This window comes from Lepidothrix coronata, unplaced genomic scaffold (assembly GCF_001604755.1).
Source record: "Lepidothrix coronata isolate B3197 unplaced genomic scaffold, Lepidothrix_coronata-1.0 Scaffold129, whole genome shotgun sequence".
Taxonomy (NCBI): Eukaryota; Metazoa; Chordata; class Aves; order Passeriformes; family Pipridae; genus Lepidothrix; species Lepidothrix coronata.
Genome location: NW_016690309.1, coordinates 614453 through 629434, shown reverse-complemented (window position 1 = coordinate 629434; position 14982 = coordinate 614453). Strand labels below are relative to the sequence as shown.

Here is a 14982-nt window from a genome sequence, read left to right as displayed (position 1 = left end):
GGAGGCTCCTATTTGCTGTATGCTATTTGTGTCTCTTCTGTCTGGACACGTAAGGGACAGTGAGTTTGTAAGCAGCTCCCTTTGCTGGGCTGAAGGACGTGGGTGCCAAGAACCCCCCTGGCTTCTGCAGCCGTGCTGATGGTCCGACCAAACACCCCTTTTCTTGCAAATCCCGCCTCTTTTAGACAATCCTGCCACTTCCAGGCACAGAGGGCAGCCTGCTGCTGGGGGCAAGGGGTTTCCCTGCAAAGCCATCCCACCGGGACACTTGTCTCAGGGCATCCCAGTGGCAGTGCAGGTGTGCAGGAGAGATGGGCACAGCGGCTGCAGGGCTGAGGCTCAGCACGGGAGGAGCGGGAACTCTGCCCACCTTTCCCGGGGAGCTCCCAGCCCCAGGAGGGTGCCACAGCACACCGCTGCTGACAGTTCCCCGAGCAGATTCCTTCCATGGGTAATTAGCCTTCACGGAGCATGAATGGACTAGTTTTCTATCGGGAGGCTGAATTTTAGCTGACAAATTAGACAGATTCCCCGAGGCCAGAGTTATGCGGCTTTGCCAGTCTCACTAAAAATGTGATTTATAACAGATTCCTCGGCAGAGGCACTCCTTGCTTCAGGAATGAAGGTGCACGCCGGGCTCAGACTGTGTCTAACATGATGGTCTTACAAAGCTTTGCCTTCTGCTGGAAAAAACTGACTCTGTTACCTGCTTTTGATTTATCAAGTGACTCCACATTTGTCCCGCTGAATGTGACAGTGCTGAGTCCTGGGTAACAAAAATGATGGGCGAGGAGAAAGGGGAAGAGAGAAGTCAGATCCCAGTTCCAGTTCCTGCCAACCGAGGCTCCACCTCTGACCCACCACTGGGTTTTCTCCTGGTTTCCCCAGTCCGGTGAAACCACTATTTGTGTTCTGTGAATATCAGCACTTGCTCAGACCAGAAAGCAGGCTCGCCCTTCCCCAGCAGTGTCCTGAACATGTCTGTGTTTGCAGGGCACTAATAGTTAATATTTTAATTATTAATGTATAGCAGTAGCTGCATGCTGTGTTCCTGAGGCACACCCAGGCTGGTGAGTTCTGGGGGGGGCTGAGGGGACCCACGGAGCTCAGATCTGGCAGGAGGGTGACGTGTGGCACACAGAGGGGACACAGGGCTGGTTGTGCTTGGAGGAGTTTGGGGCTTTAGGAGGACATTGCCCAGGTGAACAGATGGACACCCCCCTCCTTCAAAATCTGCTTCTGTATCCAGGGGAGCTGGGATATTTATAGCTCCAAAGCACTCTTAGTTATTAAAGAGTGTGGGATTTTTAAATTTAGAAGCCTGTCATATAAATACAAATAATGACTTCTGCAGAGGCTGAATCTCATAATCAGCAAATGCAGGAAGAAAGTATATAATTTCATTTATATTTGTAGCTGATTAAGATATTGAAGATGTTGGTTTAAAAAAATTAATAATCTATCACTTTAGTCTATTGACATGACCTTGTGGGAAAAAGTCATATAAAACAGAAATGGATAAAAGTTTCCTTCAAATACATAATTAGATGATTTTTTTGGCCAGACTTTACATACTGGTTTAAAAGAAATATAATTTTCTTTTTTTCAGGTCCACAGGTATGACAGGAAGGTTTCATCAGATATTTCTTCAGTGCGTTAAGGTTATGAAATTAAAAGGCAATAAAATATCCCCATATCCACGAATCTTCTGAAACCTTCTAGAGGTATTATTTTAATAGCAATATTTCTTCCTTTTTTTTAAAGTTTAGTTTGCATGTGTCTTTCAAAGGAATATTAAGCTGGTATAGGACAACCCTAAAAAAATGAGTTATGACATTTTTAACTAGAACTTAATGAGCTTTGTAGGGTTATATTAAAACGAATGCTCACAATTTCCAACACCCTTTTCTCACAAGCATTTAAACTTTTCTTACAGCTGCAAAAATCAACAGAGACTTAAAGAAAGGGATTCTAAAAAAATGAAATTTAACCCTTTATTTCTCAGATCTGTATCTGTCAGCCTAACAACTGGGTATATTTTGTCCTTAGAGACAATGTGGTGACTTCTAGTTACCAATAGCATCTTCCCAAATATTATTTCCTAAGGTGACATAAGACTGGCTTTCAGAGATGCTGCAAAAGCAAAGGTTGTAGGTATTTGTTTCTTGACATGAAGATACCAATCTCAGGCCCGTTGCACTCATCCTACAAAGCTTATCTGCTGAACAAGTATTGTAGGTGCAGAAAACCTTCGAAAGTCTTGGGTTATAGTGATTCAGAGTCCTTGTGACTATCCTGAGTCGGAAGGGACCCATCTCCCGTGTATTTAGTGCACGATAAAGACGAGTAGATCAACTCACTATTTTATATTTCACAAACGGGATTAATAAATGCAATGAACTCCACACCTGCAGCGGATAAATGGCCCCTGCAGCCGGATGGTGTCAGGCTGAGTTCTGCTGCCCACTCTTTCGCCTCCACTAGATGTCAGGCTGCTGACAGTGCTGGAGGGGTTTAATCCCTGTGGCACAGTGAGGAGCACGGTCAGGATCACAGCTACAATTCTCCACTTCCAATCACCAGCAGTAACTCAAAATAGGAGATACCCTGAGTCACTATATTGGTTTTTCTTGTCCTTCACTCTTTTGAGCTCTAGTCTTCTCCCTTCAGCAAATTTCTCAGCATTGACAAGGTCCAGCACTGCCGATAAATGGGAGCAGGGCTGAGTAACACGGGATTCCCTGGGAGCATTTCCCTTTGCTCCTCCATTCCAAAGGGGCCAGGCTTGACACATCTATTAGGGAAGAATACATAACTCGTGAGTTCCTCGAAAATATTCAAGCACATGCCTTCTTACTCCCCGACAGCAACGAGGTGGTGAGGAGCTTTTTGGCTGTTTCTGCTTCCTCGTGGGGATATTTATTTTTATTTTCTGGGAAGAACATGTAATTTCAAAAAGTAATCCCATCTCTCAAATGGTATCTTTATAAGACCTCTCAAGGAAGCAGGCTGGACAGCAGGTGGATTAAATTTCCCAAGCAACAGAAGCAGGATAATATTTTCAGGCCTGTATGAAGGATTTGGGGGGATTTTGCTCACAGTGGCTGTTGCAGCCCGAAAAAGTAAGTGTCCCATGTGCAGCTCTGCAAATGTGATGCAGTTGCAGCAGGTTTTATGTGCATGGGGGGACTGACTCCACACTGTGTGGAAAAGCAGTGAGTCTGCTCCAACTCCCTGTCCTGTGGCCCAGAGTGGCTCCAGGGATGCACAAAAGCCTGGTGAGCTCAGCAGAGAGCACAGGGTTGATTTATGCACACTGGCTTAATAGCAAGCTTTTGGATGCTCAGTTGTCTGGGCTGCTGAAGTCCAGAAAAAACTGTAGCTGCTATCAAAACACAGGAAAAGCCAAGATTTTCACGTGAGAGATGAGATCTGATTGTATTTGTATGGGAAATCCATATTATATAGTACAACTCTCAAATTTAGCACTGCTCATGGGAGTCTAGGACTTAAAATAACACTGGATAGTGAAAAGGGTCACAAGAGGAGACTAGTAAAGGCACACTGTCACCTTCACAGTCCTCCTTTCCCACAAAACCTTAAACAAGATGCTTGGAACTTATTTCAAATATCCTGTCTAGGCAGCATGATCCCTTTCCATAAGCCCACTGCTTGCTGCCACCTCCCCACATCCATCTTTTTTCCTTTAGTCCCATGATTGGTGTCCAGAGCAGCCTGCCTTGTGGAGAGGGATGTCCTTCCTGGCTTTGTGTATGGACCATCCCTGTCCTTTCCTACAGAAATTAAACTCTGGTAGCCAAATTTTTTTTCCCTCTAGCAGTGTTAAACCATATATTAGTGTCAATCACAGAATCATGGAATGATTTGGATTCCACGCCCCTGCCTTGGGCAGGGACACCTTCCACTGGCCCAGGCTGCATCCATAACAAAGGGGTGACACATACACACCCCAGCATCAAATGCAACTGCTCTTCTATGGCCCTCAGACACACGTGCAACATCTCATCTGAAGCCAAATAATCTCTGGAGTTGGCTTTGGACTGCAATAGCTATTCTTGGGTTTAAGACAGTCTGCAGTATCCATTTCATATGGATTCTTCATTGCTACTGAAAGCATCCAAAAAACTTAAAAGCTGGTTTCAACCTCTGGTGGTTGAAAAGATGGTGCTACCTCCTCTCAGATCTGCTCTTCCACATCTTAATCCAGGTGTTCAGAATTCCTGAAAAAGGGCTGTGTTTTGCCCAGTGTAAGCCTGAAGCTGAGGACTGGTATGAGGGTAGGGGCTCACTGCTCAACAACAAAGGCTAATCAAAAGCATTTCTCCAAGTGCATCAACCAATTTCACTGGATCATATTAAATACTATAACAAAAATAAAAGCATTTGGTCTACAGCTTCAAAGCTCTGTGGCCCAAGTCATACTTAATTTAACACAGACCCCAAATAAGAGTCGGAAAACTAATATTTATGCCGGAAATAGAACATGCAGTGGGATTTGCTCTTTACTGTAAAGTAACTTTTTCCAGAGCCCAAATTTTATCTTTTGCTGGAAGTTGCCCCTAGTAAATGCCAATATATACGTGGTGATGATGAGTGGCCATGTCTTAGCATTTGAGATGGGAAGGATTCACAGCCTTTGACCTGCTTCGCTTCCTGCAGAGCTAGCATTTGCTCTGTCTTCCAGAGTCTCCACTGGGATGGATCTTTCTCTGTGTCCAGATTCAAACACCACTGCCTCAAGAGTCTGGTCTACCTTTTAATTTGATGGAGAATTCTTAAAAATAAATTCTGCATAATTTTATTTTCAGATGGAATAATTTGCTCTAGGTGGATTTTTTTTCCCCTTCTTGCAGTCCTCTAAGTCTCTGCTAAGAAAAATAAATGTTATTTAGACTGTAAGCTCTTTGGGGGGAAAGCTGGATTTTTAAGTGATCTGCCTGTGTTCACAGAACCGGACAGATCAGATGAGCTCGAAGTACAACACCTATGAGTAATAGTGTTTGGCCACAATTAAGCCTTTTTATCCCTGAGAGGCTTGATTCCTTCCCCCCCCCCATGTATATAAGTTAACTTTTCATACTCATGTTTAGAACAAGCTGGAAAACATATATTACACATTGAAAATGTAACTTTTTTGTTGTTGCTGCTGGTTAATATTTTAACACTTAAAAACAATTAATGTCATAGAATCACAAGAATGGATTGGGTGGGAAGAGAGCTTAAAGATCACAGAATTACAGAACAGGCCGAGTTGGAAGGGAGCCCGCAGCAGCATCGAGTCCAGCTCCTCGTTTAGTCCCACCCATGGGCGGGGACACCTTTAGACACTAAGCGAGATGTAATTATTCGCGTAATTTATGCATTTTTAGATGTGCCTCAGCGTTCGCTCAGAGGCCATTTTGCCGCCGGAACCGCGCGTGTCACCTCCCACCCGGCGGGGCGGCACCGCCGCCATCGCCCCTCACCGCGGGGGCGGGGCGGGGCCTTGCAGGGGCGGGGCGGGGCCGGGCCGTGTCGGGGGCGGAGCGGGGCCGGAGCGGGGCCGGAGCGGGGTCGGGCCGTGTCGTGTCGTGTCGGGGGCGGAGCGGGGCCGTCCCGTGGCGATGGCGGCGGCCGGAGCAGTGTCGCTGTGCTCGGCCCGCCTGGAGAGCGTGCGGGCGCTGTCGGGGCAGCTCCGGGAGGCGCGGCGCAGGTAGCGGGGGGGACGCGGCGGCGCCGGCAGAGGGTCCCCGGCCCGGCCCGGCCCTGCGCGCAGCCGGGAAAGGGGCGCTCGGTGCCCGCTGAACCCTCGGCCGCGGAACACCCGCACAGCCCCGGCTGCCCCCGGGCCGGGCCGAGCGCTCGCACGGCCTGCTCCGACCGCCGGCTCCTGTCCGGGGCGGGCGGGGCCGGAACGGGTCCGCTCCGTGCGATGGCCCAGCACGTGGTGTAGGCTGACAGGAAGGAAACTGCAGCGGACTGAGCGTTTTGCCATTTCAGAACAGTGCCCGTGTCTAAGAACTCCCAGCTCACGGTTCTGCTCGATGGAGGAAACACTCCTGTGTGTTTGGGGCTCCTCGGCCAGAAACGCGTGTCCCGGGATGCGTTTCCCACGGGGACGCGGTGCCCCAGCCACGGAGCAGTGTTTTGGCACGTCAGGAAGTGGCAGGAGCTACACCACTTCTTGCGACTTGGAAGGTTCAGGTCCCACGAATATATTTTCTTATGTCCTGAAACAAAACCAAATTCCAAACCTTCTTTCTGGTGATGTAAGCTCCACTGTTTTCTTCATGGCTGAAGGCCAGCTCTGTTTTTGGTGTTTGTTGTGCCACTTTGGTATTTCCCCCCCAGTATTGCACCACTGCAAAATGTAGTTACTCCCCCTGCCCCTCCATAACCCTCTGTGATGCTGTGGTGGGTTTTTTAATGTTTTAATGTAGATGGAGAATGTGTGAGTGTGTTGCTCTTGATCAACTCTGAGGCTGCAGAATGAAATACACACTCCCTGGGGATCTGAAATCTAATGTTGTAGTAATTTAGGGATATTAATGTACGCTAGTTTGTGTTTTCCAGCACAAGTGCTCTCCCTTCTGTGTAAGTTTCCTCCACACCCTGACAGCCCTCAATGCTGGGTGCACTGTGCTGTCAGTAAGATGTAGACAAACATAGCAGTGTCACTGTTGGAGCAAAAGGTTTCTCACAAGGGACTTAGAAAATGTGAACAGTGAGTAAAGACTAAGAGAGTGAGTTTTGTTCAGTCCAGGAAAGAAAACACGACAGCAGCAGAGGTGGGAGATGCTGTCTCCAGACATGTCAAAGGGATTACAGATAGGATGTGCGTGGACATGATGGAGTTGGCAGTGTTTGGTTAATGTTGGACTCGATCTTAAGGGTCTTTTCCAACCTCAGTGATTCTGTGGTTTTATTTATGGATGTGATCACTTATGAAAGAGGAGGTAGAATTTCTAATTCTGTGTTTAGACATTTGAGTGAGCAGCAGAACACAGGTAATACTGTACAATATACAAGTGTTTGATCAAGAAGGTCTTAAATTCTTCTTCAGGGAGAGTTTTCTGTGTGAGCATTTTATTTAATGCTACTTTACATTTGATCTCATTTCACTTTCTTCTGTTTGATCTCGAGTACACAACAAGTCTCTTTAAGGTTCAGGGAGGCTACACCTGGATTTCCTCTGCTGACCCTGGTCAGAAGGTTTGGATGAGCAAATTGGTTGAACTTCCTTTAGCAGTGCCATGAACTCAGGTGTGGCTCCTCTTCACCAGCAGGTGAATCAGAGTTAGCAATGTGTGTCATGTGTTTAACTCATCTCCATTCAAGTTGATGATCCTTGTGGGTGCCTTCCAACTCAGGATGTTCATGATTCTGTGATCTAATGTGGGACACCTGAACTGTGTTAATAAATTAGAGCATCTTCTCCTAAAGCAACATGCAATGTCATGTATAAACAAGGCAACCCTGTGCACTGGGGAGACTTTTTCCTTTTCCATAAGATTCTAAAGAGCTGTTGAAAAGTCATGGGGAATTCTAAGGGAACAAAACTCTCCTACAGCCCCTTTTCTGAAAAGGCTGGTGGGAGGATTGATGTATTTTGCTCTTCCTACTTGAAAGACTTTGTGTACTGTGCATAGTTAAAGACTGTTGCAGAAACGTCTTTGGGTTTACAGTGGGAAGTGTCATTGCCAGAGGCTCTTTGGCAGCAGGGCATTTTTCCTCTTTTTCACTGCAAATTTATTTGTTTCAGAGAAGTGGCAGAAGAAAGTGTATTTCGAGACCTCCTGGAAATCCTGACCAGTGCCTCCCGTGCCATTGAGCAGAGCTGCAGGGACCCCTGTGGGCTGGCAGAGGTGGACACCTGCCTGCTGCTCGTGGCTGAGTGCTTCAGGTGCCTGAGGAATGCCTGTGTGCAGTGTGCCAGGAACCAGCACCTCCTGAGGTACAGTCAGCAGCTGCTTTAGCCCACGAAAAATTATCACCACCTGATGTTTGTGTGCTTTCATACAGAGATTATTGTTTTACTCTGCTGTGTTGGTTGATTTATTAACTGGCATTTTTTGATTGATACCATCACTTGAAATCAAATATGCAAGAAACAAAAATAGCTGAGCTATTTGTAGGTCAGAGTTTGGGGCCCTGCTGAATAATGGAACAACCATCTGGGTCCTTAATACAAGTTGATGATGCAAATGCTATAAGCCTGTTGGAAGCCTGACTGTATAAATACCCATTTTTTTCTCTTTCTTCAGTTTTTTGGAAAACATAATGAATGAGTAAATAGTCATAATTATCAGTTACAGAAGTAGTATGTCTTTTAAGGTACATTTAGATCTGTCTGGCCCTCACGGCAAAGGACAGCATGTAGAACTTGTGCATATTAACCCTGATACATGCCCAGGCAAACTGATATTAATGGAGGAAAAGTCAATCTGGCTCCTTAAGTTATTTAGTCTCTCTTATTTTTGCCTGTGTCTCTTGCAGCATTGAGGGGATGCCTGGGACACAACGAGCTGTAGTCAGTGAAAACCTGGTTGTCTGGCTGCTGTTTTTTAAAAGCCCAACAGAACAGCAACACTCTCCCTGCCCCAATCCTGCCCAAGAACCTCAAACCAACTGACCAAAAAAAAAAAAACCCAAAGGTCTGTTACAAGTTTCTTGTGGGTCACAAAGACTTACTGTGGAGTACAGTCTGCAAATTTGGCTTCTTGGGACTTGTCACATTTGATTTATTGAACTAAATGTAATTTTGCCCTGGGACCAAGTCGTAGCTTCTGTGCTGGGGCAGAGTTTTGTTAATGCCACAAAAGTTGCAACTCAGACCATTGTGAGATGGCACCTATGATTTTCCTCCTCACTGGAGGAAGGATATATGGTTACTTGACCTCCTCTGCTTCCCTCTGAGAGTTGTGTAAGGTTCCCTTGGAGCTGGCCCCCTTGGTTTTTGATGGTGTCACAAACTGCTTTGCTGGCATTGAAAATCCTCCAAGTTTATTACAGAGTAATGTACGTGACTCTTTCCCTGGATGCTTTTACACAAGTAAAGCTGTTCAAATTACAGGAATAATTTGCTAATTTTTAACATCTGATTAGAAGAATAGCAAAAAGAGAGGAAAGGGTACTTAGCTCTGAAGGTACTGTGTCCAGAATTGTTAGAATGCAGGCTGATGCTGTAAGCCCCTTTGATTTGCTTCTGATGGCAATAATGTGGCTGCTGATAGGCAATAAAGTAGGAGAAACTGGTTTTTATTTTGGAGATCCTGAAGAGGCTAAAGGTTTGCTGTTAACTTTGGTGAAAAGCCTTTTAATTTTACTCAAGTGTATTTCATATCGAGCAAATTATTATTATTTTTTTCTCAATTTAATAATAGGAACTTGGGTCTCATCTCTACATCTGTCCATTTGATCAAATTGCTTCATGGAATGCAAGTCAAAGAAGAATTGTTATTGCCTGGTAAGGCCTGGGATTTTGTTAAAGGCATAGCCTGCACTATATTTTTTTTGTATGGGAGGTGCAATGTCCCTTTACTGATGTGTTTGTTTGATAAAGGTGAATTGTTTCTTTAGTTGTAGTTAAGAATCAGGGGGGAGTCTCTCTTACATTGCTTGAAAAAAATCTTGGCCTCATGTCTAGTCCAGTTGTATTTTCCATTAACTGTTCCCTGTAGATTGTTAAAGATATGTGGAAACTCTGAAATGAACCAGGATATCTGGATTGCAAAAATGAAAAGCTCCTGTAGTAGCTCCCTTCAAAACATGTTCTGCCATTTTACTGTCTTTTTATTCCATGTGCAAACATAGTGAAATGATTTTTTTTTCTTTTGATGATACTTGAAATAACTTGTCTGATTCCAGGAAGCAGATTGAGGCTGTGACTTTTTAAAAATGATTTTTAAATTTTCCTTTGTGCACAGTGCTTGCTGGCCAGTCAGGATGGTACCTGCCAAGAATTAGGTGCTGATTTGAGTAGTGTTCATGTTTCCTTAGTGGGTGAATTTTTTCTTTCTATGCAGTGAAGGGAAAATGTGACTCCAGGGCCCTTCCTCCCTAGTGGTAGTTATTGCTACTGATTTCTCCCAGACTCATTTCACTGGATTAAGGCATTTTCAGAGAGTGATGAGGAACATTTGGTTTGTCTCTCTACTTTCATTTCTTTTCATTCCCATTCCTTGGATGAGGTTTTCCCTGAGTTCCTGCTGCTGCTTTTGTATCATTGTGTGGAATCAAGTGAAACAACTGTCCTAAGTACCTGCCCCTCAAACACCTTTGTGAAGCTGGGGGGAGCAGTGAGGTCCAGAACGCTGGGCTTTCTTTTGCTGCTCAGTTTGGCTCAAAACGAAGCCTTCCAGGCACGTGAGGGTTTGTGCTTAAGCCAAGGTCACTCCTGCACCCGTTGCTGCCAGGGAAGGAGCAGTGGTGCCAGCATGGCCCTTCAGTGTGGGAGGGCCAGAACTGTAAGCCCTGTGGGTGACAAAAAGAGGGCTTGCTCGGGGGCCAGGAAGGGAGGAACTGATGGCACCCAGGAGTGACTTTCAAGCCATGTCACAGGGAGGACTGGGAACCCCTCTGTGGACCAGTGAGATAAAAGCAAAAGTGTTGGGAGCTGAAATGCTGCTTTTGTCCAGCCTGACACTGTCCCTGCTGGGGCCTTGGACAGCAGAGGGTTCCCAAAGCTGTCCTGGGGAGGTGGGCTCAGAGGGGCTGCCCAGCAGCTGCAGGAGAGGGAGGAGGATGTGCCCCTTTTTGGGTACAGACGTGGCCTGAGGTTTCCCCCATAGTCTCATTGCTGCTGTCCCCTCCTTTGTCCCCTCCTTGCTGGACTGTCACACGTGTGTGCTGGTCTCTGCTCTGGGGGCTGAAGAACCAGCAGGGAATCTTGCTGAGAAAAAAAAGGAGGGATGGAACCCAGTAATTTGGTTTTCTGCTTCAGGTTCCTTCTCCTAACCACAGGCTGGTGTACCATCTGTTTGTCACCATGGACACAAGGGTGGCATTGACCAGACAGTTTCTAACAGTGTTTCAGTCAGAGTTGTTATGGGACTGTTACTCCAGGTAGCCATTCAGCAAACACGTTGGAGTTGGAACTAAAGTTTGCTGTATTGACCCAGGATAGGTGGCTCATCTGATACTGTTGGGGAACCTCAGTGAAGAGCATGGCTTATGTATTCCCTGTGTGTCAGCACAACAGCACAAAAATTCTAGACAAGCAAGTGTAGCTAATTCCTTGCTGAGTGATCTGATGAACTTTGTTCTAAGTGGAAATGAAGCTGGTGCCTGGAGCAGCAGCTCCTGCTGCAGGGGGTACCTGGGAAGGGAACAGTTCAATTTGTCTGTGGATTATCAGTCGTGGTGTCAGAAGCGAAGCAAATCGCTCAATTGGGCTTGGATAGCACTGCTGAAACAAAAGAAACCCATGAAATCAGTAAATGGGACTGGGTTTATTAACTGTAATTCTGCTTCGTGATTCCCCTCATGTTTCATGTAGGGAATCAGGTCATGGGGCTAGAGCAGCATGTGTATTTTGTTCTAGCAGATAATTAGGTGTAAAGTGGAATATTTCAAGGTGTTCACTTGGTGTCCTGTTTCCTCCCTCAGATGGCTGCTTGGATTGGGTGATCCCTCTTGGTGCCTGTTTATATCCTTAGGTTTTTTAAAGTACCTTCATGTTGCTTCCACAGCAACAAAATAAAAGGAGAAAGAGGCAATGCTGTATTGCAGAGTGAACAGCACTAAATAGTGTTTCAGACCATGTTCCTGTGAAAAATTCCTGGAGAAAATCATTGTAGGCTGAGTAAATTTGAGGTTCCAGCATTATTGTATTTATGAAGATGAGATTGAAAATTCTTCCTGCAGACTGAACAATTGGTTTAACCTGATCTGTGGTATGTTTGCACTCTTATCCACTGGTAAGTCTGAGCGGTGGGGTAATTTTTGTAGGAAAGTTCAGTGTAGTACAATTTGAAATGGGTAAAACCAGAAATGAAATAAAGTATATATTCTGTGGCCACTACTGTGACCAGTGTGGTGGTTCTAAGGGAGAGGATGTGATCAAAGCAGCCAAAAAGGAGGTGGTGTGCTAAGTAGTGTGACTAAAAACTGTTGCTAATAGTTATTCAATTAAATCCAGAATCCTTTGCATCTTCTCTGCTAGGAGAAATACTTTAAAAATATTTTATCTTAGGCCTAGGTTTTATATACATGGTTAATTGGGCTCCTTACTTCAGTATATTTACTGAAACAACTCTACTGTGAGTTTTCAGCATATATCTTTCTTTTTTCTTTTTTTAATGGTACCAAAAAAAAAAAAATCCTGTGTACTTGTAATGTAGTTGTCCCAGCCAGCTGTGAACAAAGCTTTTGTTTTGAGTGCATGATAAGGCAGTGGGCCAGAAAACTTGAAGGTGAGTTGGAATGCCTGTCCTGAAATAGCTCTTTAAGGCTTCAGATACGTTTAAAAATAGTTAATTCTTACATATGGCATATAAGGGTTGTCCAATCCCACCTGCAAGCCAGCTGTCCCTGTAATAATATTCTCCTTTCTTTTCCATACTTATATTAAAAAAAAAACCCCAGCATTTTTAGGCCTTTCCTGTGAGGTGTTGCTGCAGTTAACTGTTTGTCCCCACTCCTTCTCCCAGCTTACTTCCCAGTTAGTCTAGGTTGCATTCCACAGCCTCGTGTCTCTTCTCATAATTGCTTACAGTACATAGCAGGAATCTGTCTGGAGCAATTTTTTTACTACTTGGAGGAGGGAGTTGCACAGTGAAGCCAGCAGCTAGGTGAGTGCAGAGAGTTCAGAGAATCATGGAATGATTAGGGTTGGAACAGCCCTCCCAGCCCATGGATCCCCCCTGTGCCCAATGCCCCCCTTGTCCCCAGCCCAGAGCACTGAGTGCCACAGCCAGGCCTTCCTGGGACACCTCCAGGGCTGGGCACTCTAAACCTCCCTGGGCAGCCCCTGCCAAGGCCTCACCACCCTTTCCAGGAGGAAATTCCTCCTGATGTCCCACCTGATCTCCCCTGGCACAGCCTGAGGCTGTTTCCTCTCATCTTGTCCCTTTTTCCCTGGGAGCAGAGATACTCAATTTTTTACTTTAAGTTGTAGGGGAAAATTGAACTCTCTGCAGAATATAGATTTAGTGGAATTTTCACATTAATTCTTTTAATTAAAAAAAGAAAAGTCTCATCATAACAACCTTTTTTTTTTTTCCTGCTCTGGGTACAAAAGCAAAAAGCACTTGCCAGAGGAGCAGCTGATGAAGCTGCCAGATGAACTTTATCTGAACTTAAAGCAGACCCACATCTCTTAAGAGCTAAGAAGTAGTTCAGTATGTTTGGGATTGCAGCAGACATAGGAAATATCCTTGTCAGAAGCCCAAGTAGAAAATCTCCTTCACTTCATTGCATGTGTCTTGTGGGGTTAGGTTTGTTTCTTTTTTCCTTTTTGCTATGGCAAATCCTAAGCTTTCCAGCAGAACTTTGGGAAGGTACATTAAGGTTTGTCAAGATGATGGATCTTTAAATTCTAGTGTGAGAGAACTGGATTTAGGATTCATCTCTGAAATCTGGAAAAAAAAAAAGAAAAGATAGTTGCAAGCAAAGGCATATGTGTTTTGCAGCAAGCTTACATTCTATAGGCATGTCCCATTTGATCCTCTCATTTATTCCCACTCCAGCTTGGACAGGAGGAGCTTTAATCTTTTTGTTTGTAAATAGATCTTCTCAAACCTTTCACCGCCTCAAAATACTGCCGATGCTGAAGAATGTGCCTTGAATTCCAACGTAATTGCTTAAAAACGATTCATCTGCCAAAATACTTTTCTGCCCTCTCGTATGAAAAGGCACTGAGTGCCTGATGGCTGCCCTGCCTGAGACAATTTGTTGTGCTAGTTCTCTGAATGAGGTGATTGTCCTCTCTGAGCAGAACTGAGCTCTCAGTGTGTGCCTGGGAGGTGCTCTGAGCGTGGCTCCAGCATTCCAAACTTCCAGGCTCCTGGGGATGCAGAGCTTGTGTTAAATCAAGTAGCACAGGTGTTGGTGTTGTGCTGTGCTGATGCCGTGGCCCTGAAGTTTTTGGGAGTTTTAAGCAATCAGGGTAAGCTGCCTCAAAATGTGTTATAATGGGGGAATCCCAGAATCATTAGGTTGGAAAAGCACTCCCAGGTCATGGATCCCCCCTGTGCCCCATCCCCACCTCGTCCCCCAGCCCAGAGCACTGAGTGCCATGTCCAGTCCTTCCTGGGACACCTCCAGGGATGGGCACTCCAAACCTCCCTGGGCAGCCCCTGCCAAGGCCTGACCACGCTTTCCATGAGGAAATTCCTCCTGATGTCCAACCTGAGCCTCCCCTGGCACAGCTGGAGGCCGTTCCCTCTCCTCCTGTCCCTTGTTCCCTGGGAGCAGAGCCCGACCCCCCCCGGCTCCCCCCTCCTGTCAGGGGGTTGCAGAGCCAGAAGGTCCCCCCTGAGCCTCCTTTGCTCCAGGCTGAGCCCCCCCAGCTCCCTCAGCCCCTCCTGCTGCTCCAGCCCCTTCCCACCTCTGTTCCCTTCCCTGCACACGCTCCAGCCCCTCCGTGTCTTTAATGAGAGGCCCAGAACTGGACACAGCTCTCAAGGTGCCTCTGCAGTGCCAGCACAGGGCACAATCCCTGCCCTGCTCCTGCTGGACACACCGTGGCTGATGCAGAATTTTTTGATGCAGAATGTGACCAGCCTGTGTTCATGGCACGGGCACTGCTGGGGATCTCAGCCAAAATCCGTGCCCAGGTGTGCTGGCAGTTAGAGCAAGGTTTGGGGTGTTCACTGCTCTGAATGCTACAAAGCCCAGGAACTTTGGCTAAATGGTAGTGGATAATAAGCTGGAATCCTTAAACAGGAATTTGACTTTGCTTCCAATGTTCTGCAAAGTGTTCAGGTGTAGTTAAACAGCTACAGATACTCTCTTCAGAACAGAACTTAAAGCATTCCTTTA

The 14982-nt window shown here is 45.9% G+C and overlaps 1 protein-coding gene across 2 annotated transcripts in view; it reads left to right on the top strand.

Moving 5' to 3' along the window:
* Positions 1-5618: 5618 nt before the first annotated feature.
* ATXN10 (ataxin 10) overlaps positions 5619-14982 on the top strand; it is a 67985-nt gene continuing 58621 nt past the window's right edge. For both annotated transcript variants that reach the window (XM_017826691.1, XM_017826690.1), the window contains exons 1-3: positions 5619-5713; positions 7763-7954; positions 9384-9466. In XM_017826691.1, coding sequence (XP_017682180.1) covers positions 5625-5713; positions 7763-7954; positions 9384-9466 — 364 coding nt within the window. In that variant the 5' untranslated portion in view covers positions 5619-5624. The remainder of the gene's footprint in view (positions 5714-7762; positions 7955-9383; positions 9467-14982) is intronic.